The 26,032-nt window shown below is 39.1% G+C and overlaps 2 protein-coding genes across 3 annotated transcripts; one reads left to right on the top strand and one right to left on the bottom strand.

The window, feature by feature from the left end:
- The first annotated feature begins 318 nt into the window (after nucleotides 1-318).
- LOC120426010 (mediator of RNA polymerase II transcription subunit 27) lies at nucleotides 319-6,721 on the top strand. The gene is made up of 5 exons (XM_039590682.2): nucleotides 319-598; nucleotides 656-919; nucleotides 981-1,068; nucleotides 1,123-1,344; nucleotides 6,463-6,721. The coding sequence occupies exons 1-5, from the start codon at nucleotides 420-422 to the stop codon at nucleotides 6,595-6,597; spliced, it is 888 nt and encodes a 295-aa protein (XP_039446616.1). The 5' UTR covers nucleotides 319-419; the 3' UTR covers nucleotides 6,598-6,721.
- LOC120426009 (retinaldehyde-binding protein 1-like) lies at nucleotides 6,700-24,083 on the bottom strand. 2 transcript variants are annotated; one of them, XM_039590681.2, is made up of 3 exons: nucleotides 23,826-24,083; nucleotides 7,620-7,824; nucleotides 6,700-7,558 (listed from the first exon to the last, which is right to left on the bottom strand). In XM_039590681.2, exons 2-3 carry the CDS (start codon nucleotides 7,795-7,797, stop codon nucleotides 6,729-6,731), a joined length of 1,008 nt encoding a protein of 335 aa, XP_039446615.1. In that variant the 5' UTR covers nucleotides 7,798-7,824; nucleotides 23,826-24,083; the 3' UTR covers nucleotides 6,700-6,728. The 2 variants fall into 2 exon arrangements, with proteins under 2 accessions (XP_039446615.1, XP_052564042.1); XM_052708082.1 differs by having other exon boundaries at nucleotides 7,620-7,819.
- Between the last annotated feature and the right edge of the window lie 1,949 nt (nucleotides 24,084-26,032).

Genomic DNA, 26,032 nt, shown 5'->3' with positions numbered 1-26,032 from the left:
CCCCAAAACGGATCCAACGAGGCCAGACCGACAAAATCGGTTCAGACAGCCCCGAGATAATCGAGTGCAATTATTTCGATCAACATCCAACCACACACACAGAAATTTGCTCATAATTTCATTCTGAGTCGATCTGTATGTACATGAAGGTGATTCTACAGCTTTTGTACATGAAGGTTCTATAGCTTTTGCTCATTATGAAAATGAGTAAAAGTTACCCAGTTGGTTTGCATAGCATTTCACCCTATTCCATGCATGTTCGTTTCCCCGTGCAAGTCAACTGTGGCAGACAAGAAAAGTTTGACATTTTGCCGGCTTGCAGTTTGTTTATTTACTTCCCTGCAAAAAAGCATCATTCAAACTAGTTTCCCAAATATTTTCACCGCTTTCTGAACCAAAACTGCCTCAAAATTGCGAAAATGAACCTGGAACCCATCAACGGCGCCCTGTCCCACCTGCGGGTGCTCCGCTCCAGCGTCGGCCAGGTGTTCGAGACGCTGGGAAATGGCGTTCGGGCTGAACACGGCGAGGAGGGCAAGGAGCAGAAGTTTCTCCACGAGCTGCAGGAACTGCTGAATGCGGTCAACTCTAATTTGAGGTAAAGTTGGTAAATTACTTTCAGGATTGTTATAATCAACTAATGTGTTGTCTACAGAGAGTTCGAAACGTGCATCAGCGATTTGACGCCGCCGCAGGCACCGCTGAATCTGGCCAACACGGCGTACCTCTCGCTGGAGACCAACCTGGAGCGGCAGGCCCTTTATCCGCACCTGGTCCAAAGCTACAAGTGGCACGACAAGCTGCACGAGTACAGCACTTTTGCGTCGACGTTGTTGCAGCAGAATGCACTTAAAAGATCTTATTATACGAATACTAAGCGACGGAGATCGCTTCCGTCGAGCCATTTGGCCACTCCTCAGTTAGTATTACAATTGATTGGTTTGAAAAGTACAATTTCTTCAAGATATGATTAATTTTAGAACCGTGGACAACCTCATCGGCAGTATTCATTACAACAACATGAACTTGAAGATTGTTCGTCCCTTCATGACTAATGCAATTCTTCACGTAGGTCGTCTCAACTGCTGTTTCATAGCCCGAAATAATCACAATTCAATCTAGGTTACAATCGCTCGGGTTCTCCGGGCGGCAGTCATTCTGAAGGGCCTGCTAATCGAGTGGGTCACCGTGAAGGGGTACGACGAGTCGCTGCTGGACGGGGTGGACGAGCACTGGACGGAATCGCGGCACCAGGTGTTCCGGAAGGTGCAAGACCACGCCCACTCGGCGATGTTGCACTTCTTTTCGCCGACGCTGCCCGAGCTGGCGATCAGAAGCTTTGTGGTGAGTGGGAAACTAAGAAATCGAGTTACATTTTCATTTTGTGGATTATGATATTTTATTTTTAAAATCAATGTTGATTTATAAAGTTATCATTATTTTACCGTTTAAAAATTTAGAATTGACCGGTTAGAATTTTTCAATAAAAAAAAATCAATTTTTTATGCATTAATATTATTTTTAGCGATTTTTTTAAGGACAAATCTTTTTGACATTTTTCCATATTTTTTTTTAAATTAAAATGTTTTTAATTTGTTTTCATTTAACACAGAAATGTCGAATTTGATTTGATAGTTAAGTTTTCCGATTTATAAAAATCAAACTTTATCTTCATTTTTTCCCTAAAAACGAGAATTAAACTAATAGAAAAAAAAATATTTTCTAGGTTGTTAACGATAAAATTATCTAAGCTTGATAACGATAACGATAGTTCAATCGCTATCGTTATTTCGATAATTCTATTGACGATAATCTTATCGCCGATAATAGACGATAGCTCATTTTTTAAATCTTTCTTAAGTCGATTAATTCAGCCATATCATGTTAAATTTTCAATGCTTTTTTTATGTACAAAAAAAAATCACAAAATGCCGTATTTTTTCGAAAGTACTCAAATTTTCATAATTTGCAATATGGACCATCCACAAACCAGGTTGACACTTATGGAAATCTCACCCCCGAACACTCAAAGCGTGTTCTAGCGTGTTGCTCGTACTGACTCAGAGCAAGGGTGAGATGTAGGTGTAAGGGCAGTGCGTGTTCGTCGGGAACCTGGTGCATAAGATCGGTCAAGGGCCGTTCTTACACTGAAAATTGCGAAATTGCGAATTGCGAAAAATCCATTTTAATGCATTAACATTATTTTCTTCGTTTTTTTTTTGAGAAGCAAATCTTTTTGACATTTTTCCATATTTTTGAAAAGTATAAACGATTTTAGTTTGCTTTCACACAAAAAATGTCGAATTTGATTTGATGGTTAATTTTTCCGATTTATATTAAACTAATAGAAACACAAATAAATATTTACGATGACTTAAGGAGCTATTAGACTATGGCAAATAAGCAAACAACCGAACTCGCACTTTTTTTGTGACAATTCTGCAAGCATACAGAGCAGGCAAACTGCCAAACTGTAAAAAATGTTTTTGAGTTTGTTTGTTTGTCGAAGTCTTAATCTTCCTTTAATACTTTTAGTTTACTATTTCTCCACGAAATCAGCCGATTTTGACCATTTTTTTTTGTTCCTTTTTTTATTTGGCTCAAACTTTGTGAGGGCCTTCTCTCTATGACCAAAGTCTCCTTACAATTTTGGCAGCTGGTCTTCGGCAAAGTCGTTGGTACACGAAAACGTTCAATATGTTTTATTATATAACTATTCTAGCTTGTTTGTCCTGTCCCATATTTCACAACTTCGGTTGTTTTCTTGTAAACTTCTCGTTACAAGTTGGTAATTCTGTCTAGTTGCAAAATAAGGTTTCTTTATTCTTTCTTTCTGTGTTAGTATGTTATTCAATGTTCGATTTTATTACATTGTACTTATTCCATTTTTTCTCTTTTTCTCTTTCATGTACCTTGCGAGCATACGATGACCGAAAAAGTCATTGTATCAGCCAACACACGTGTATTTTTCACAAAGCCGCGAAACAGAACAAGTATTTTTATAAGTGCGTGAATAACAATCGGTCGCTGAAGCTCAAAAAAATGTGAGAACAATATCGCGCCGTGGTTTAGTGATAATAAGGCGAAGAAAGTAGACGACGATTCCGCATGAAGAATATAGCGGAAATTATGTGTTAATCGCACAATGGATGAAGGTTTGAAGTTGACACTATCAAAAGGGAATGGTAAGATGCAATAGTAATATTGCTAGGTTTGATAGTGTCAAAAGGTAAGATCAAGGAATAAGGATTATATGAACCTATATTGTCATAATTATTGTATTCACTGAAAATTCTATCCGCTTTCTACCCCCAATGTGTCCTGCACTGGGGTTGCCTGGGGTAACTTCGAGTTGACCTGGGCCGCCCGAGGAATTATGTCGTAGGTGGCTCGTGTACAGGTTCACTCACCTCTCCTCGCGGCAAGGTTTTCCGTAGGTCTACACTCGAACATGCAACATGGGACAGCATAAATCTTCAGCTGAAGCCGGACGAATGTATTCCGAAATTACAGAAATTACAGAAAAAAATCTCGTTTTTTATGATTGATTATTCCTAAAAATATTTTTTTATCGAAAAGTTCACACAATGTTCAATAATATTGGCTAAGCGTCTTTGAATATTGGACCTATGGTTGCTGAAATATAGTCGACTTAAAAAAAAACAGGAGAATTGAAGTTTTACAAGTCTTATCAAAACTGCCTTTTATATCACAGAAACTAATGATCCTATTTTCAATGTTTATAAAATGAAACATTTGTCAAGCTTTCAGATTTTTTCGAAAACGCATTTTTTAAACTTTGGAATTCACATTAATATTTCAAAAAGGTCAAATATTCCTTTTGAAATGTTAGAATTGATTTAAAAATTTAAAAAATATTTTTTTCGAAGAAATCAGAAAATTTCACAAATGTTTATTTTTTTACATTGAAAAAAGAACCATTAGTTTCTGAGATAATAACAATTTTATTGAAAATTGTATGAACTATTTGAACAAAATAGTTCAGGAATGTACAGTCATGGACACTATTTAAAAAAAAAGTTATTTAATCCACCTTTAGGTGGTTTTTTCGTGGCGATCAGACCCGGCCATTTGAGGTTATGTTGAAAATCAACCTTTTTTGTATTCTTCTAAATAACTTTTTTATCATAACTTTTAAATGATAAAATGAAACTGTACAATTTTCCATACCAGGCTGTAGGACCTGAAAGTGAACCGAATGGACCACATCCGGACAAAATTCACTCAGCCAAAGCCGAGAAAATCAAGTACATATTTCGATGCCAACATTTCAAAAAGCATCATGTACACACCATCCTTTTTGAGAAAAACGCATTCAAATGTTGAGCATCCATTTTCAATTCCCATTTTAATATTAAGGCAAAATATGATTTTCTAATGATAACTAACGATGAAAAACGTTGCCTTTATTGATACTTGATCATCCAAATTCAATAAAACATTATTTCCGAAATTTTATTTGAGAAAAACAAACATAACTTCTTTTGAAATCACCAACGTCTCTATCACCCTGCTGTCATTGAGGGGGGCGCTTTGTTATGATTCGTTTTTCTTCGCCGAATGTACATGGCGCTTTTTTCATGTTGCTTTTATTTCGTCACGAGGTTCATGTAGTCTTTTATTTGACAGGTTGACAGGGCTATATAAACAGGGACTGCTAATGGCAGAGATTTTGTTTATGTTACTTTATTTAAAATCATGATTAAACAGACTTTACTGAAGTAACTTTTGCTCATTTTTGGTGGAGAGGTAGCTTATTAGGAGTACTTTCAGAATATGCAATAACCCAGAAAGTGTCAAAATGTACATGATGCCTTTTGAAATGTTACCGTCGATTTTTGATCAACATCCCCACACACGCACAGACATTTGTTCAGAATTTGATTCTGAGTCGATAAGTATAAATGAAGGTGGGTCTAGGAGGTCAAATTAAAATGTTCATTTTCCGAGTGATTTTATAGCCTTTCCTCAGTGAGGAAGGCAAAAATCCAAAACAGGGAATTTTTCAGTTTAAATAAAATTTCATGTTGCTATATCTTGAAAACGGTGCACTTTAAAATCTATAAAGTACTTTTTGATAACGGATGTTTAGAAATTGGATAGAAATTTGTAAAAAAGGTAATATAAAAATCGGCAAAAAAAATCCATTTCATTATTCGAGAGTCAGAACACGTTTTTCAAACGAGCAAATTTATGATGTTTTGACAAAAAATCACAAATTCCCGACATATTCCGATTTGGTGCGGCTTATTTCCCGATTTTTCGATTTGAGTTTGGGTGGCCACCCTGTGTTCCATAAACCATGAAGATTTTTTTTTAAACATCAGACACCCCTCCTTTCCCAATTTGTAAATTGTCTATTCAAAAAAATCTTTTCTGAAAGATGCTATTTTCGAAATTTCAGAATTTTACAAAAAAAGTTCTAATACAGTCCAGTCGATTATCCGATGGTTTGTATAGGACTTCGGATAATCGATTCACGAACAATTTTATTCTATTTTTTTTAATTTTCTTGTTTTTATCATCAAATTCTAGTTCTGCGATCCCATTTTAGTCACCGCCATTTTGGCCGTCATCTTGGATTGAAAAATTCTAAATCACTTTAGCGTAGTTTAAGCTCGACAATCAAAAACATGACAACATTTTTTTTTTTCATGATTCGATTATCCGAAGTGAAAATTTTCCGAGGCCTTCGGATAATCGAGTCTGGACTGTACACTGGCATCGTTTGATACCCATATTGCAATTTATGAAAATTTGGGCATTTAAAAAAAAAAACGTTATTTTGTGAGTACAGTACTAGTTCGGTGACTGCGCTGAGAACGTAGCCAAGTTACCGAATGCAGCTCGCTAATTGGGCTGACCGTAAAATGCATTATATAAGTTGGGTCTTTCAATTTCGGAAATTTCAGCGACGCGTAGCGCGTCGAAAACCCCGTTTTTTTATTTTCTGAAAATCCCATCGCGGATTTTTTTTTAGAATTTCCCTTTTTTTTGTAAATCTTTCCGAGGAATCCGAATAAAATAATTTTCAGACATAGGCGTTATAATTTTTTGAAAAATGTTTTTTGCGAAAATCGTCCGCTTTTTGGACCACCCTAACACGGTAGGTAGATCGCCGTAATGGCCAAACAAAAAATAACGGGTCTAATTATTTCGGGCAAGGAACACCCTGAAAAAAAAAATGCTTTTTAACTGGGTTACAGCCCCGTTATCGAGCGCCCAGTTGAAAAGCAGCCCAGCTAAACAACTTCCAGTTACCGAACGAGTCCTTTAAATACAACTTTGTCGAAGACACGAAATCGATCAGCCAAATTCGTTGTAAAGGTACAGTTTTCTTTTTTTCGAGAAATGGACAAAGTTTCGTTAAAATTAAAAAAATATATAACAAAGGAAATTTTGTAAAAAAAAACTAGTAAAATACTTTATTGCTACTTCCAGACCTGGTTCCGCAGCTACGTGACGCTGTTCGTGGATCCGTGCAAAAAGTGCGGCAAACATCTTCACAACACACTTCCCCCGACGTGGCGCGACCTCCGCACCCTCGAACCCTTCCACGAGGAGTGCAAACAGTGACGAAGAAACAACCTTGGCGCGGGCTATCGGTAAGATGATAAGCACACTAATCCCTTTTTATTTCTCTTAATAATGATTATGAAACTTAACCTAAGGAATACAATTTGAAGAAAGAGAGAGACGATCCAGTTTTAATCGACTTCTAGCTTCCGAAAACTTCCCGCCAACCCGTAACTTCCGTTCTTCTCGGTAGCTTCGAGACATCCGTTAAGATTCTGCTTCAGCGCGCTCACCGCCCCTGCTTTGGCCGCCTCCGAGTACATGTGCAGATTGACGGCCATCTGGTCCTCGTGCAGCAGCGTTGACCGATAGCCCTCCAACTCCTTCTTCCACAGCTTGATCATCTCCGCCATCGGCATCTCGCCGCCGTACTCCTTCGGCAGCAGACTCCGGTCCATGTCGATGTCCTTGATGTCCGTGTAGACCCGGGTTCGCTTCTGTAGCTTCTCCGAAATCAGCGACAAACCCCACTCCATGGCCACTTTGAGCGCCGGGTTGATGTTGCAGCCGTGCATCTCCCGATGTCTCATCGGAATGATCCTCTCTCCGTTCTTCGCGATCCTCACCGCTTCCTTGATCGAGAACAACGTCAAGTACTGCAACCCGATCCCCGTCCCAACCCCGGCATGCACAACCCCACGAATCTGATTCTCCTCGTCGTGCGCCAAAGTCTCATAACAAATTCCGTGAATGCGCAGCATGTCCTCGTTGATGAACTCGTTCAGGTCGAACACGCCCGGTCGGTAGAAGATCACCCTCCGCCCATTGCGATCCCGCTTCGGCAGCGCAAACATGTACCCCAAATCCAGCAGCTTGGCCACCTTCGGATCGCGACAGTCCAGCCGCGTAAACAACTGCCCGTCCCTCGTACGCCTCAGCAAAATGTACCGCTCGATCGTGTCCTGCACGATCGGAATGCTGAACTTTTTCGCCCGCAAAAACTTCAGGAAGAAGTTGGAATCTGAAATCGAAGCACCTCAAATTAGTCTTCTTAAAAAAAAGACAAGTTTAGTGAAACTAACCCATCCGGATCTTGGCGATGCGCGGGTTCTTCTCGGCCCACTCGCGCAGCATCTGGAGGGCGTGATCGCGGCGGGCGTCCGTTTCGCCTAGTTCCTCCTCGGCCAGCTTGCGGAGCTCCTCGCCGAACGGGAACTTGTAGTCTTCGTCGGCGGGCGTGAGCGCTTTGGTGTACTTCATTGTGATGGTGATTCGGTATGAACTGGTCTGTAGAATAACAAAACATTAGAAAAGTAAGTAAAAATTGTCTTTTAAATTGCTCTGTTCAGATTTCTTAAATCTGATAATTTTCATCTCAAACTGTGGGATGATGCTTATTCAAAATAATCAATGCACATCTCAAACTAAACCAAAACATTGCCGAGAAACAGCCCTTCAAAAAACTCTGAATTTACTATACGAAATTCCAAATCGGTGAAGGTCGAGTCCAAAAGTTTACCCAGTTGACAACAATTTGGTAAAAATTCATATGGCAGTGTTGCCAATAGGGAAATATACCCATTTTAAGCCAAATAAGCGGTCGTGTTTGAATGATGCTGGATAATCTGGAGTGTTCCTTGAAATTTACTAAAACCAAGTACACCAACGAGTAGATCAACTTTTTGTGAACATTTCCTTTTACAAGCATTTAAATAAAACATTTCCCAAATGTATTCTAATCAGACGAGAATACATTGGGCCACGCCCATTTTTCTATTTTCAGCTTAGTTCTTTTTTCTTCCAGCGCTCTTTTGGGTCTGCTTAGTGCTGCCAATTGTAATGAAATTTTAAGCGAACACTCACGAAAAGTAGCATTTATAGATAAAGTTTCCTGGCATCACTGGCTCACTCCAACGGGCGCTGCTGGTGGTGTTGGTGGCCACCCTTTGTTCTTTGCCTTCGCTTCTCGCTCGGTTTTCTTCAGCCTTCGATTGTAATGGGTCGTCAATAGTCAAACGTCAAAAGACTTGGCGCGTTTGTTTTTTTGATGGCGCATGCTAATTATTTACATGTTTCTGGTTTATTTTTCAAGCGATATTGATGGTGACTTTCGTGAAGCAGTTAAGCTCTCATCTTGCGTGTGGATGTGTGTGCCAACAAAATGATGAGAAATGGTCTCGCAAAGAGAAATTATGATCAAAAGTTGATCTTTTTGGCCAGTAAGTGGCATACATTTGCGTGCTTACTCGAGGCGGTGCTGTTGCTGGTAAGTTTAAAGCCTAAACAGTATTTTTGGAGCTTTAATCGAGCATCAAACTCTTCATATGACGAAGATAGGTTTTTGATTAGAAAGGGTTTATCCAAAATGGCGGCCAATATGGCGGTGACGAAATATTGAAAAAAATGCATTTTATTATTTAATAGGCAATCAACTATTCAAATTTGACTAAAATGGGGTCGCAGAACTCGAATTTGATGTTTAAAACAAGAAACATGATTCGTGATTCGATTATCCGAAGTCCCACACAATCCTTCGGATAATCGAAACTGGACTGTATCATCAAATTTGCATTAAGAAAGGCTCTAAATCACGTAATGGTTGGTTTAAAAAATTTAAAAGGTATTTATTTTCGAAAGTACGGAAAATTTTACGATAGTTTAAATTTTTTATATTGAAAATTGGACGCATATTTGCTGATTTTTGGGCACTTTTAGAGCTTGAAAAAACCTTTTTTTCAAAGGTCAACTTCACAGAAAAAAAATCATGGTATTGAGCAATTCCAGCTCAAATCAGGAATTTTTCTGGTACTTTTGTACCCGACCCTCTCCGATTTCAATGAAACTTTTTAGACATGTTATCCTAGGCCTATATAAGCCATTTTTGTGTATATGGAGCCAATAGTACTCGAAAATAACATTTGAGAAGGGCGTAAGGTATTTAAATATTTTTGTATTTTGCAATTTAAAAATTACTGTATGAGTGAGCATCCCTACTTGGATGACAACAAACAAGCATTCTCGCGCTGCGCTGTTTTTTTGCGAATTCTCGACGCGATCGCTGCTAAATTCCGCGATTCGTCATCCTGGGGAAACCTAAAGTTACGCTAAACCAGGGCACACAGGATGCGTCCACCCGGACCACGGTAGGATCCATCCAGAAGAATTCCACCCGAGGAGGAGTGAACTTAACCTCACAAAAACTGAGCCTGTACGACGAAGGTCTGCTCAAAGACATACCGCTGAACCCGATCTCAACAAGACTGCCCGCCGTACCGGGCGGTGGCGGAGGAGTTCCGATCGTCGACACGATGAACACCAGCAACAACAGAATTCCACCATTCATTCCCCTGCGGAATGATTTCGATATACTCGACGACGACGACAACGGTGACGGGCAAAACGGAGTGGAACAAGCAAAGAAAGCTCCCAAGGTCAGACTCCCCCCAATCCACGTGATGGACCTCTCGGTGGGCGATGTCTTCAAGCTGCTGAACGATAACGGTTTGCCAAGGAGCGAGGCATTTCTACTCAAGCACACCCGGACGTCTGTGCAGTTTTTGACTAAGTCGAAAGAGGTGTTCGACAAAGCAGTGTCGGTACTGAAGAGTAAGAACGTGAAGTTTTTCACCCACGACTCTTCTGGAAAAGCTCCGTCCAAATTTGTGCTCTCTGGGCTACCACTCGCAGAGGTTGAGGATGTCAAGGAAGATCTGGCCAGAGTCAACATACTCCCACGAGGCATAAAAGTGCTGTCATCGTCTAAGTCTGCTGTTGACCAACATGCACTCTACTTGCTGTATTTTGATCGCGGGTCGACGAAGCTGCAGGATCTGCGAAAACGAAGGCGTTGTTCAACGTGGTTGTTTCGTGGAGGTACTACTCCCGGAGGCCGAATGAGGTGGCCCAGTGCCACCGATGTCAGCGCTTCGGCCATGGGTCAACCCACTGCTACCTCTCGCCTAAATGTGTCAAATGCGGCGGCCAGCATCTCACCGACGTGTGTAGCCTGCCAAGGAAGATGGAGTTGAACGACCAGAACAACTCGAAGTCCAAGCTGAAGTGTGCCAACTGTGGAGGCAGTCATACTGCCAACTTCCAAGGCTGCCCTTCCAGGAAAAAGTTTCTGGATGAGTTGGAGAAGAGGAAGAAGAAACCGGTTCGTCAACCTGCACAAAATCATACGTCTCGGGAAACTTTTCCGAGCCTGGGTCAACAAAGGTCCGGTCCAAGAACCAGCAATTTCCCAGCAGGCCATCGGACCTATGCCCAAGTGTCTGCCACAAGCTTGCCTCCTGCACCAGATGTCGACGCTGAAGGTGAAGGTCTTTTCTCCATCTCCGAGTTCCTGGCTCTCGCCCGGGACATGTTCGCCCGCTTGAGTGGATGTCGCTCAAAGCTGCAGCAGTTCAACGCTCTTACAGAGCTGATGGTCAAGTATATTTACCATGGCTAATCTCAACCAACTTAAAATTGTTAACTGGAACGGCAGGTCGGTCCTGCCGAAGAAACTCGAGTTCTTTGACTTTCTCTCCCGACACCACATCGACATAGCAACCGTGTCGGAGACGTGGCTTAAACCACAACAATCTTTCTTCCATCCTGACTATCGATGCGTCCGAGCTGACCGAGAAAATCAGGACGACGAGCGTGGCGGTGGTGTTTTGATTGCCATCAGGAAAGACATCCACTTCAAGATTCTTGACATCAACACTTCAGCTATCGAGACAGTCGGGATCGAGATACTAAACGCAGCCCAACCGGTCCACATCATCGCGGTCTACTTTCCGGGAGTTCACCGTGGCTCAACGTGGACGACTTTCAAGCGGGACATCAACACACTGGTGAGGAGAACGGTTCCATTCTTTGTAGCGGGGGACCTGAACGCTCGCCATCGCCAGTGGAATTGCCTCAGAGCAAACAAAGCCGGAAACATCCTCGCCTCCCGGGCGAGCTCATCCGACTTCTTCATCCACGCCCCTCTGACCCACTCCTACCATCCCAAAGGAGGTCGTCGGCCTTCCACGCTGGATCTTGTCCTGTCCAACAACTTCGTGGACATGTCTTCGCTGACCGTTGTCAACGATTTGTCGTCGGATCACCTACCGGTGCGCTTTGATGTAAACATCAGTGTACCTTTCAACCAAACGCGCCCTGCTACGCGTTGCTATTCTCGCGCAAACTGGCAGGTGTTCCAAAGAGTGCTGAATGAGAAAATCGACTTGACTTCCCCGCTGGACACGAATCTGGAGAGCCCTGAAGCGATAGACAGGTGCATTGCGATGTTCACCTCGTTTATTATCGAAGCTGAATCAACTGCTGTTCCGACCGCTCATGTGCGATCGTACAAGGAGGCCGAGTTTGCCGAGTCCACTCGACGATTGGTGCAGCTGAGGAATACCCGACGACGGCAATGGTTCCGCACTCGTGATCCGCTTCTCGCGGACATCGTCGAGGCACTTAACGTGCGGATCCGCAACGAATGTACTATAGCCAGGAACCAGCACTTCAGCAACAGCATCCGGCACCTGGAAAACGGCGCAAAGGACATGTGGAGAATCAGCAAGGCTCTTCGCAACAGTGTGAAATACACTCCCCCGTTGAAGAATGGCGACTCCCTTGTTGCTGCTCCGTCGGAAAAGGCAAACTTGCTGGCGGTTAGCTTCGCCAACGCTCACCGTAACACCTTACCCAGCGAACCATCAGTCATAGCCCAAGTTGAAGAATCAGTAGCTCACATCACCGCTACGGACAGCACGACGGCCGCTGCGCCTGTCGTCCGCCCGAAAGAACTACAACGGATAATCCAGTCGCTAAAACCAAAGAAAGCGCCTGGTCTGGACAAGGTGGGGAACATCGTATTAAAGCGCCTGCCACGGAAAGGGATTGTGGTGCTTACAAAAATCGTCAACGCTTGTCTTGCGCTCTCCTATTTTCCGAGTAGCTGGAAGCATGCGATTGTCAGAGGAATTCCAAAGGCGGGCAAGGACGTAACGCTCCCTTCGAACTATCGCCCAATCAGCCTTCTGCCAACGATGAGTAAAATCCTCGAGCGTGTTATTCTGTCCCGTATCGAGAGCCACCTTGAAAGTCGTACTGTCATTCCCCGACAACAGTTCGGCTTCAAACGAGGGCACTCGACAAATCACCAACTCGTGCGTCTTACGCAGAGCATCCAGCAGTCCTTCGCTCGTGGCCAATCAGTGGGCATGATACTCTTGGACGTTGAGAAGGCGTACGATTCCGTCTGGCAGGACGCCATTCTGCACAAAATGAAGCTAGCTGGATTTCCGCAATATATCCTCAAACTTTTGCACTCCTTCTTGAAAAACCGAAGCTTCCAAGTGATCGTCGACGGTGAACTATCACGTCCCCAGCTGATTCCGTTCGGGGTCCCCCAAGGTGCTGTACTCAGCCCGATCCTGTACAACATCTTCACGTCGGACGTGGTGATGGTGAACGGCGTCGAGTACTACATGTTCGCGGATGACACGGGATTCGCCTCCGCCGACAAGCATCCAGAAATCATCATCGAGAAGCTGCAATCGGCCCAGAACAAGCTAGAAGACTACCAGCGGCGCTGGAAGATCAAGATCAATCCTGCAAAAACGCAAGCCATCTTTTTTACCCGGAGGCGAAGTGAACGCTTTCTTCCACAGTCGCAGGTCGTGTCGATGGGCCACGCCGTCCCCTGGTCGGAACAAGTCAAATATCTTGGACTAGAGTTTGACCCCAAACTTAAGTTTGACAAGCACGTCGCAGCATCTCTGGAGAAATGTAGCAAACTCACCAGAATGCTGTACCCTCTCGTCAGCCGACGATCGCGACTCAGCAGCAGAAACAAGATCCTGCTGTACAAATTGATCTTCCGCCCAACCCTTTCGTACGGCTTCCCAGCATGGCACGGCTGTGCTCAATCTCGGCGAAAGAAACTCCAAGTTCGACAAAACAAGCTGCTCAAAATGATGCTGGATCTCCCATTCAACTTCCCAACTGCCGAGCTGGAGGACGCTTCGGGAGTCGAAGAGCTGGACTCGTGGACTTCTCGCCTACTTCGCAATTTCTGGACAAGATGCTCAATGTCAGAAAATGACTTGATCGTCAACCTTGTGCCGTAATCTCTGTGATCTAGTTTGTAAGAAACCCCAATTTTCCTCTAACTATCCCCCTTCTATCAGCAAGAGAAACAGGTTTTTTGTTTGATGTGTTTTCCTGTTGAAAGCTTACTTTGTAACATAAAATTAATGGCATCTAAAGATACATGACTATTAGACATAGCTGCAAGGATCCTCCAAAACTCTATTTAGATCTTAAACTAACTTGATGTTCAAAGCTAAACCTGAAAAATAAACTGAATTGAAATTGAAAAATTACTGTATCTCGAAGCCATTGCGTCGTATCAAAAAGTGGTCAAAGACAAACTTGTAGGAAATTGGACGGGATTTTTTGATTTTTAAGTCTAAAAATTAAATTTAAAGGTGTTGTCACGATTTTTTTTCGTTCAAAATTTTTGAGGAAATAGCCTAAGATGTTACCAAAAGACTGACGAAAAATGCAGGATGGTATGTCTCTCCTAAAAAAATACAAACATCATTTACTAAAACTGTTTTTTTGAAAAGTGGTCTAAACGTCAAAATTTTAAAAAACTAATAGTGGGAATCGATTTCCTAGACAATTTTACATAAAAGTCTCCATATTGACCATTGTCCTATGTCCAATCCTTGGGAAGATACAGCGGTTTTAAAAATAAAATTGATGAAAAAATGGGTTTTTTTGGTGGTTTTTGGCAATTTCTATATGACAGACTTGGTTTTTCAGTCTCGTAAATATTTTTACCGGAAAGCTCGTCCAATTTCCCATAAGTTTGCCTTTGACAGCATTTCAATTGGATGTAAGGGCTTACAGTTATAAGCTTAATTACATTGTTAATAACTGAAAAGAGAATATTTTTTTCAGTGTGGTAGAAACCTGGATAGTAAATTAGCTTACGTAAATATCAAAACGAGTCAAATCAAAAAGCTGTCAAAGGCAAACTTATGGGAAATTGGACGAGCTTTCCGGTAAAAATATTTACGAGACTGAAAAACCAAGTCTGTCATATAGAAATTGCCAAAAACCACCAAAAAACCAATTTTTTCATCATTTTTATTTTTAAAACCGCTGTATCTTCCCAAGGATTGGACATAGGACAATGGTCAATATGGAGACTTTTATGTAAAATTGTCTGGGGAATCGATTCCCACTATGGGTTTTTTAAAATGTTGACGTTTAGACCACTTTTCAAAAAAACAGTTTTAGTAAATGATTTTTGTATTTTTTTAGGAGAGACATACCATCCTGCATTTTTCGTCAGTCTTTTGGTAACATCTTAGGCTATTTCCTCAAAAATTTTGAACGAAAAAAATCGTGACAACACCTTTAAATTTAAGTTTTAGACTTAAAAATCAAAAAATCTCATAGAAGTGGCGTGTATTTTTGTTTCAGTGTATTTTTTTCAGAAAGCCCGTCCAATTTCCTACAAGTTTGTCTTTGACCACTTTTTGATACGACGCAATGGCTTCGAGATACAGTAATTTTTAAATTGCAAAATACAAAAATATTTAAATACCTTACGCCCTTCTCAAATGTTATTTTCGAGTACTATTGGCTCCATATACACAAAAATGGCTTATATAGGCCTAGGATAACATGTCTAAAAAGTTTCATTGAAATCGGAGAGGGTCGGGTACAAAGGTATCAGAAAAATTCCTGATTTGAGCTGGAATTGCTCTATTACATCTGGGAAGGGGTACATCTTTTATGTCAGAAAAAAGGTGTAATTTTACTTCTAGAAATGTGTAATTTTACCACTTTTCTGGTGTAATGCCATTTTTTCAGTCTAAATTGAGGTAAAATTACATCATAAAAGAGGTAATATTCAACCTTCCAAAATTACAGCTTCCAGATTTACATTATTTTTACTGTGTTGGACTTAAGGGTCAAAAGTTAAAGCCATTTTAAGGTTAAAAAGATGCGATTTTGCAATTTTGTTATATTCGTGAATAATCAAGATACAATAAGTTCTTTAGAAGTATATAACAATGTTTTGGAGCTAGGAAAAAAATCATGAACTCAAATATCTCGAAAAAGCGCAGGCCAAATTTGAAGCGGCAATGTTAAAAAAAATTAAACATTTGTGAAATTTCCTGATCTTTAAAAAATATTTGGAAAATTTTGGAATCAAGACTAACATTTCGAAAAGGTCAAATATTCAAAATTACGCCATTTTAAAATGTTAGGGATGATTCCAAAATTTAAACAAAAATTTTTGCCGAAGACACCAAAATCGATCAGAAAATCCGTTCTCAAGATAGGTACCGATTTTTGGATATTTTAATTGCATTTGTATGGACAGCTGCCGAAATGGTATTAAAACTTGTATGGAAGAACAAATTATGCAACATAATTTCTATGATCATAGAAAAAGTACACAAAAAGTTTCATTCAAATAAAAAAATACGAAAAATTAATCGTTGTTTGAAATTTCAGATAATTGCTCAATAGACCTTATATAAAAAAGCAGTTGAAGATTTTTATTTATTTATCGTGATTTTATTCACTTATTCTTGCTAATGGCATTTCCATTTCGAATAGAGAATCGGTTGTACCGGACCCTCTCCGATTTCAATGAAACTTTATAGACATGTTATCCTACGATAAGGTAAGCCATTTTTGTATATATGGAGCCAGTTTCTCTCGATAATGATATTTGAGAAGGGCGTAAGTGTTTTAAATATTTTTGTATTTCGTAATTTAAATATTGCTGTATTTCGAAGCTCGTCCAATTTCCCATAAGATTATTATTATTATTATTATTATTATTATTATTATTTTTACAGCAATATTTAAATTACGAAATACAAAAATATTTAAAACACTTACGCCCTTCTCAAATGTCATTATCGAGTGAAACTGGCTTCATATACACAAAAATAGCTTACCTTAAGCGTCAGATAACATGTCTACAACGTTCCATTGAAATCTGAGAGGGTCAAGAAAAAGTACCTAAAAAATTCCTGTTTTGGGCTGGAATTGCTCTATAGTGAATAATATTAAAATATAACATGACATGACTATTAGCCAACGAAGCCAACAATTTCCTCACCGGAATGCAATTTCCCAACCGACACCCTGACAAATCAATTCCACAATCATTAGAAGTAACCCCACAGCACATTTCATCACCTTTTGCCAAGATTTATGATCCGACTCAAGTGGAAGCTGCCACATTACATTGCCCAACTTCATCGCCACGCTGCAAGGTAGATAGGTAGTACACCTCTAGCGTGAAAGAACTTCTTTTGTTGTCCTGATGATTGACACTGAGCAAGCGCAATCCCCCGCGCTCAATGTCGAAGTCCTCCAAGAACTGCAACGAATGCACCTTTTCGCGCTTGCGCCGCAAATGGTTGCGCAAGAACTCACAGTCGGTCTGTAAACAGTGACTTTGTCATCACCGGGTCACGGACAAGTAGACTTAAGAACTTTGAGTAAGTTTTATCGCAATAAGTAACGGTCATTTGGAATTGAAATTTGAAAAAGTTGTAGTTTCACGACAAGCCGACTCTGGCGCCACAAACGCTTGAAGTGACATTTCAAGCTTCTACACGCTAAACTTTATTCAATCAAATTGAAAGCAAATTTTATTTGCGCGACAGAACAACAGATTGCGCTAGTGATTCCGCTTATCTGTGATCGCGGCTTCACCTGGCCTGTCTCCGGTTCTGGCATTGAAGCCCTTTCTGGGGACCTTCGCGGCACAGGTGACCCATTTTCCCTTTGGTCTTTTCTGCTGAATAATTACTACTCTTGAAACGTGAAGCTTGTTTTCTTTTGCACCGTTGAACTTCAACAGCTTTGCAGACGCATGGGTTTGCAGAAAAAAGTGAAGGTCGCCGGTTTGCAAAAAAGAAAAAGAAAGACACCGTGGATCCGCGATAAAGCCACTTTACGAAAGGGTCATCTGCGCAAGTCGACAAGGTTCCTTGAGGCACGACGACAAAATTGGCATGATCAGGTCTGATAGCCCTTTTTTTCTTTCTTCTCGAAGCTTGAATGAAACAGTTCGGTGGTCATTAAACCGGTTTAAGCGGCTTTTTGGTGGCACGTGTATTTAGTTTTTGATTTTGTTGTTGCTTTTTGGTTTATGCCTATGGAATTGAGAAAACTTGTTCAAGATTGTGACCTTGAGCTTAACCAAAAAATGAAACAAACAAAAAAATGTCTCACGTTTCAACCAACAAAAAAATTATACTCTGTTCCAGTTTGCTGACCTGTTCAGTTTTTTAAGGAGCTTGTGCGTAATAGATAGGAATTGAGCTTTTGGCAGCTGTTTATTATATATCCATACCGATTGGGGTTTAGGCACACTAAACAACAGACTGGTCAGTATATAGGTCAACAGTGACCAAGAGGCAAAAGAGTAGTTAAGCTCGTTTTGTGTAGGTCAATAATTCAAGTTCCGTCAATAAAACGCGATGCTGAAGTTTTCGTTTGCACTTTTCTTTGTTTTAAAGCAAAATTAATTAAATATTACTTCTACAGAAAGAAAAACAGTCCCACCTCGTTTTTAACACAGTAATATCTTCGTTTAAACCCGTTACGTTGTGTTTAAAAAACTTTAACCTAATACCACTTTTTTTTTAAATAAGATACTTGCTCAATCCAGACAGGTTATTTTACCAATTTAGACCAACAATTTTCATTTAAGAATTACGTGTTTTCACTTACTTTGCAATTTTGCTTAAGGAGGTATTCGACTATGCAATTTAGCTTAAGGAGGTATTCGACTATGACAAACAAACAAACTCGACTTTGCAATTTTGCTTAAGGAGGTATTCGACTATGACAAACAAACAAACTCGCACTTTTTGACAGTTTGCCTGCTTTGCTTATCTGCCTGCCTTTGCTTGAAGAAACATCGGCCTACATATTATTTTGCTTTGTTTATGAGTTTGTTGCAAACAAATTTGCGAGTTTGGCAACATGTCAAACACGTAATAGTGCGAGTTTGTTTGTCATAGTCTAATACCTCCTTTAGAGTGTACCAATGTTTTACAAAGTTTTGAAAGCCGACAATAATAAATATTTTGATGGATAAACATAAGGGATGCATGCTTGGATGCATGTGTCTTTCACGAGTTATCTGAATTTCACAAAACATAATTTGAGAAGGTGATAATTTTGACCTTTTCACAAGTTTTTCTTTGTATTCACCCCTAAATCTCAATCGTGTGCTTTTGAAAGTATTTTTTCGGAAAGTTCAGTCAAATTTTGGTTAAGAAGTGTGCCTAAACCACAAAAAAACGTGGGTTTTATAGAAAACCCAGATGTTTGGGTATCAAAAGATCGGAAATGCCCTTTCCGATGCCACATAGATTGACTTGTGAATCGTGGACCAGTACGGATGCCGGCGGATTTTCCGACGACGTAATTCCGGGTTGGTACGAAATTCCAACGAAAAATCTATTCTATCGATACAATGACCCCCAAAACGGTGTAATACTCACTCCAAAATGTTTATTTAGCAATTCTATGGTAATATATTAACATTTAGTTGAATTAAAGTTTGCAAAATTAAGTTTAGATAAGTTTTATATAGAATTTCCAGAGTTATATAAACTTTTATACTAAGTAGTTAGTAAACTTTATATTCAATCCAAATTATTTTTTAAATTAGTCAACGATGCCTATTTGGAGTTGGGAGACTGGATATATGGTGATTTGTCAACAAATAACTTTATTTATGTTAAGGTGTACAAACTTTTTTTGCACCTTTTTTGATTTTTGTAATAGTATTTGTTATATAACTTTTTATAGAAATCATCTTTTCATGAGATTTTTGTAGCAAAATGTTTGGTATGAGTTTCTGAACAAAACGTAGTACTAGGTTTCTGTCAACATTCAGTTGTTTAGATGTTTCATCACAATATGTGCATAGTGCCCAAGGGGTGTAAATACTTTTTTTACATACTGTACAACATTGTACGATCAGTTCCTTACTGGACTCGGTCGTTGGAAACGAACGACGAAATAGGCGGCGCGTCAGATGCGGGATTACAAATGTCAAAATCTCTCCTTCCCTCACTTCGTCTCACCATCCAGCTGCAGCTTTGTTGACAAACAAGCGGAGCTTGTGGTCACATAATGGTGGCATCGAGCCAGAACTAGGGTTGATCACACGATAAAAATCGACACTTTTTCCAAGAAAAATATTATTTTGCCAACATGATAAAATTTAGCTGGAATGAGTTCCGCCGGTGCGCTTGCCCTCGCAAGGCTTGCTTCGATCGGCAGGCTGTTTCGTGCTCGGTTTTGGCGAAAAAGGAAAAAAAGAAGTGAAAAATTGAAAGAAAACCGGCCAGTTCCGCCGGTGCGCTTGCCCTTGCAAGGCTTGCTTCGATCGGCAGGCTGTTTCGTGCTCGGTTTTGGCGAAAAAGGAAAAAAAGAAGTGAAAAATGAAAGAAAACCGGCCAGTTCCGCCGTTGCGCTTGCCCTCGCAAGGCTTGCTTCGATCGGCAGGCTGTTTCGTGCTCGGTTTTGGCGAAAAAAAGAAGTGAAAAATAAAAGAAAACCGGCCAGTTCCGCCGGTGCGCTTGTCCTCGCAAGGCTTGCTTCGATCGGCAGGCTGTTTCGTGCTCGGTTTTGGCGAAAAAGGAAAAAAAGAAGTGAAAAATGAAAGAAAACCGGCCAGTTCCGCCGGTGCGCTTGCCCTCGCAAGGCTTGCTTCGATCGGCAGGCTGTTTCGTGCTCGGTTTTGGCGAAAAAGGAAAAAAAGAAGTGAAAATGAAAGAAAACCGGCCAGTTCCGCCGGTGCGCTTGCCCTCGCAAGGCTTGCTTCGATCGGCAGGCTGTTTCGTGCTCGGTTTTGGCGAAAAAGGAAAAAAAGAAGTGAAAAATGAAAGAAAACCGGCCAGTTCCGCCGGTGCGCTTGCCCTTGCAAGGCTTGCTTCGATCGGCAGGCTGCTTCGTGCTCGGTTTTGGCGAAAAACGAAGTGAAAAGAGTTCAGCGAAAAATATCGTCGCAACGAGTTTAACTTTTTTGCTGGTTGATATTAATAACATTTCTTTTCCGCGTTTTATTTAATGATGTAACACTTAATTCGAGTATAAAATGAAAGATTTTTGTTATTTGCTGTATCGATTCCTGTTTGCTTATATAATTTAGCAGTAGCATTTTTCAAAAAATGGTAGATAGCAAGTAGATTTTCTGTTCGGTCGGCTGTTTGAGTTTAAATTTCTTTCATCTTTTAAATTATGTTTAATTCGCATTCCACACAAAATAAGACAATAACTAGGCGAGTTGCATCCCCAAACACCCGATCGTTTGTTTTTATTATTGAAATAAAATATATATCATTATAAATCCTATTCTTTTCCTCGGTACAGCCGGCTGTGCGAGTTTAACCAAAAACAAAATTTAAACCACTTTTTATCAACCCGCAATACTTTTCGAGGTATATCCTAGGGTCCTACCTTTCTACTAACATTGAGTCCAAAACCTCCCTACAAACAACTATACCCCTAAGGTGTCGTAGGGATCCTTGCGCACTTTAGATAGGTGTTTACTAATATTCCTTCCGCTCCCCAAAGGATAGCTTAGACCCGGCAAGGACCCCCTTATGCCCTGGGCTGTATTACACACTCATCAAAAGATGAAGACATGGTATCTCCCATGTTGGATTATTGTTCCGGATGAGGGTCTAACACAACCAGACCAAACAGTGGGATAAGCGTTGTGGAGCCATCCGTGGATAGAGCGTCCTAAAATGCTAATGCTAATGCTAATGCTAATGATAAAATTTAGCTGGAATGTATTTTTGATGGAATGTATTTTTGATTGTCAGCTATAACTTTTATTTAAATTGAACTTTTCACACCAATTGGGCAACCCTAGGCCTATCCACGAACGTTTCCAAAGACCGTTAAAAGATGCTAGAAAATCCAGCTATCAGCTAAATCCACAACACTAAAATTGTCACAAAATACAGTCATTTTCATAATTTGAAATATATTGAGTGATAAAGATGGAAAATGTTGTATAAAATTTCGCTTCATTCGATGTTTTAGTCTAAAATACACAAGTTTTGCCAGTAGGTATATCTTATAATTAATTACTATTATTTGCAAAATAAGTAAATAAAAAAAACAGTATACCGTTCTATTTTTCTATTATATTTATATTTATCTATTGGTATCAAATTCGCGTTCTTTTATACTTATGTTGCAAATGATGAAAATATGAGTATTTTCAAGAATATCATAACTTTAATTTTGTGAATAATGTAGTGAAAACCTATACAAAATTTGGCGTCGTTTGATCCTATATTGAAAATTGAGAAAATTTTAGTATTTTCATACCGATAATCTTATCGTTAATGCTAGACATGGCCAGACGATACAATAATCGACGCTAATCTTGTCGGTCGGTAGCAAAAATTGTTCAAATAAATTCATGAAAACAATGAAAAATGCAAATGTGGATTTGTAAACAAATAATTTCTTTTACGGCAGTGAATGTTTAGAGTGAGAATGAGCAGAATTGATCTTCAATGGCCTATTCCTTTTACAATGTTTTTTTTTTAGTTTGGCAGTACAGGGGTAATTTCCTCATATCTTTTATTCTTTCCTGATCGTCACAGGCAAATGATAGAAAGAATTCAAAAAATGACTTAAACAAACAATAATTTAAAAAAAATCAATTAGTGCATTTGTTCAGGGTTAATCAGTTAACCTTTGACACCTGCTCACACCGATTCCACAAACATCTCTCGAAGCCCACACGCAAGGAAGACGACTCCGGTCATATTTTACAATTGTTTAGTAGTTAAACACCGACCAGATTAGTGGTTTAGCCGGCGCATTGCACTTGGGTCATAAAACATCTCCCCGAGCCGATCTTCGCGCTTAGCTTACACCTTTTTTATCCTGTTTTATGGGTGTTTGTGTGAAAATTGTCTGTGTTTGCGTGTATGGTGTGAGTTAAGTACAGTTTAATAACAGCGAAAAGGGCGCGGACAAGGCGACGGCGATATTTGCACATATTTTGCCGCGACCAGGCAAGGTTAAGAGGAAGCGCCTCTAGTCGGTTCTAACAAACTAGCGAAAACCTTGGGAAAAAAAAAGTTGGAGAAGAATAACAAACCGATGATATCTTCTTGAAGCCCGGTGAGGTGTTTCAAATAGTGTTCAAAGTTAGTGACACTTTTTCTTGGAAAATGTCCCGAAAACGTAAATAACTTTAAAATTTATCAAACAACAATTTAACAGTAAATTTTAATAAATAAGAAATCACCACGACAATTTCGAATTCTCCACAGCTCGTTTACACGTGATTTACATCTGTTTGTCTGTGGTTATAACATATCCAGCGAAAATGGCGTTCGAATGGTGAACGCCCGAAATGTCAAAATCACGCAGTGGTACCAACATTACGATAAAAGTGTGCCATGGCATGACAGCCACATTTTTTTTCTAATGTTGGTGCTACTGCGCGATTTTGACATATCGGACGTTCAACATTCGAACGCCATTTTCGCTTAAAAAGCTGGATAGGATGCCTTTATCATTGTATTTATTTTTCAAAGTAGTAAAAACAAAGGATTTCGGTTAGGAATTTGTTCTTGTTAAAACACTAAGTTACACATGTCAAGGGGCTCAAAAGATACAAGATTGGCAAAAAAAAAACTAAATTGAAGTAAATGCTACTTTAAGTATGATTTGATAGGTTTTCATCAATCCAAGTTTGAACAAATATATTTTATCATTTTTTTTTTATTTTTTTTTATTTTTTATATTTTAATTTAGACTTCAATTACTGATTTTGTTTTTTTGCTTATGAGCATTTTACTTCAAATTTTTGTATCGTCCCTCCCTTTAAATAAAAAAAAAGAGGTGACAAATAATGAATATTTTTATTGGAGAAAAACTTATAACTGTTTGTAAACTAGAAGAAATACATTTTAATGTTTATTTTTGCATTTTTTTCATAAGGGGCTTTTACAAATTTTGATTTTTTTGCGGACCACAGATCAGTTAAATCGTTAAATTTTAATATTTTCCATGAACAATGTTTTTTCAAGCATATAATTTTTATAATGTGAATACTTTTTGTTTAAATATTTTGCAAAATAAGCTTGTAATTATTTAAAAACGCGAAAATTCGTAAAAAAAAGAGATTTGGCACTCAAGGGTTGCAATGGGTAATGAGTTATGATTATGACATAAAAGTTCCCAGGAGATCTTGAACTTACCCTTTCTCTATCAAGATGATCTTCCTTGTTAGATTCAATTATCCTTCTGCTGATAAATCACTAATTTCTTGAGTCACGAACTAATCAACTACAAATTGCATCCGTGTTGATTTTTACTGCTCACAAAATTCTTCCAGGAGGTCGTCTCTGTTGCACTTATAACTTATTCACGTCTTTGGGCGTATACCAGAACTATAATCCTATGTTTAGTCGCGATCCGGCTGGAAGCGCGTCCACGGCAAGACTGGCGCGACGATCGTCGAATGATCTCACTCAAAGCCTCCTCGACCAAGTGCGGCCCATACTAACTGTATTGTTGTGTTGTATACTATGCGACTTTAGCATACGTTTTACAGTCATACTAAGAGACAACAAAAAACTTAAAAAAACGACCAACTGGTAGACCCTGGTCCGGTGGATTCACGACGGTACCAGTTGTACGTCAATCAGTGGCAGTTTTGTTTTTTTGGACACGAAACAAGAGTGACAGAAATGGCCGATTTTTCTTTTTTATTGCTAGTTTATATTGTTGCAATGATTTGCAAAAATAAGTGGTAAGCTACTTTTGGATAATTTTAGGAAAAAACATGAATTGAGATTTAGGAACAAACTTTCATGAGATGAACTAATGATAAATACGACAAAAAAGTGGGAAAAACGGACACCGATTTTCGAGATCCAAAGACATAAAATCTTAAAACTGCTTGCATTTTCGTAAAACTGGATGGAATCCAATTCTCTTTATTGCATTTGTAAGACTTTTGAAGCGCTTCTAAATGAGATATGAAGATCCTGGAATGCTTTCACTTTTTCACATAACTTGTGCAAATTATTTTTATTACCGTTTAGAGTTTAAAACAATCATCTAAAATCGATAACTCTTTACACCTCATTCGAAAAAATTTTCCGTTATCTTTCGGTTTATGCATAAATCTGCAAAATATGCCTTTTACATATTGTTGACTTTTGAAGAAAAAATCAAATAATCTGTGTGTTACATCTTCATCCATTTTTGAAAAATTATTGCTATTAGTTAAGGGATTACCAAGAGTAAGAAAAAGTTGAGAAAAAACTTTCTAAAATTGCAAAAGAAAGGGATAGAAAGAAAGCAAGCTTATAACTAGATCACAGTATTTTTTATCTTTTGTAGATGTGCTTAATCATTAGATCCCCGAGGACTACGCCTCCCCCACAATAATATTTTACTTCACTATAATTGTAAATTTAGAGTAAGGCCGTGGCAAATATTTTTCAAAGTATATGTCGCCCCCTCCTTCAAAATCGGTTCGAAAAATCAGGGGGCAAAAAAATATTTTTGCAAAAAACTTCAAAATTTCAAAGGAAATAGAAGTCTAACCAACTGAAAACAATTAGAATTGCATTTCCCTGCGTTTTAAATCATATTCAGCATGTCTGGGAACGATTAAAAATATTTTCTATTTTTGTGAAATTCCAATGTACAGCACCCCGACCAGAGTCGAGGGACATAAACTTCAAAAAATATTTGCAACGACCTAATATTAAAAAAAAAACAATGAAATCGATAAAAAAAACAAAACAATCATAAAAAATAGAAAAAAAAACCAAAAAAATTGTAAACAACAGGTAAATTTTAAAATAAAAAAATGGGTGGATTTATATTTAAATATTATAAAAGTCTAAAACTTTAAAAAAAATATTAAAAAATATCAACATTTTTAACAGCCAACATTTTTAACGTATTTGAATCAAAAAAGGACTCAAACGTAAAAATTTAGTTCTCAAACTAATGTTCATTTCGACACCTTATTCACCGATTTCCGAGCACTTGGTTTCGTGCTTTTGACAGCTGTCAGTCGTTCCAATGGAATACCCGATTCGAGTGGTAGTTTGACAGTTCGCTCCATAAGAAATACATTGCTCACTACCAATCGCGTCGGGTACTCCATTAGCGAATTTGGATTCTCCAATTCGAATGCAGTTCCATTCAAATTGATGAATTCGCTTTGTATTTCCATGAAAAAAATGTTTTTTTTTGGAAAAGTTGTTTATGGCCCTTAATTAAAGAATTTTATAATCTTAGAATTTTGGGATTCCAGAATTTTAAAATCGTAGAATCTAAAAAAATACGGTTTTAGAATTTTAGAATCTAGGGGTAATATACCCATTTTAATCACTCTAAGCCGTTCGACCAATTCTCATCACTTTTTGCCGTTTTCCACTATTAA

Source organism: Culex pipiens, chromosome 1 (assembly GCF_016801865.2).
Source record: "Culex pipiens pallens isolate TS chromosome 1, TS_CPP_V2, whole genome shotgun sequence".
NCBI lineage: Eukaryota > Metazoa > Arthropoda > Insecta > Diptera > Culicidae > Culex > Culex pipiens.
Note: the sequence above shows the minus strand (reverse complement) of the source record. Positions and strands in the feature narration are given on the sequence as shown.

Coding starts and splice junctions, on each gene's coding strand:
- LOC120426010 (XM_039590682.2), top strand. CDS start 420: ATGAACCTGGAACCCATCAACGGCGCCCTGTCCCACCTGCGGGTGCTC. Junction 599..655: donor GCGGTCAACTCTAATTTGAG/GTAAAGTTGGTA, acceptor TGTTGTCTACAG/AGAGTTCGAAACGTGCATCA. Junction 1,069..1,122: donor TGACTAATGCAATTCTTCAC/GTAGGTCGTCTC, acceptor AATTCAATCTAG/GTTACAATCGCTCGGGTTCT.
- LOC120426009 (XM_039590681.2), bottom strand. CDS start 7,797: ATGAAGTACACCAAAGCGCTCACGCCCGCCGACGAAGACTACAAGTTC. Junction 7,559..7,619: donor CATCGCCAAGATCCGGATGG/GTTAGTTTCACT, acceptor CTTCGATTTCAG/ATTCCAACTTCTTCCTGAAG.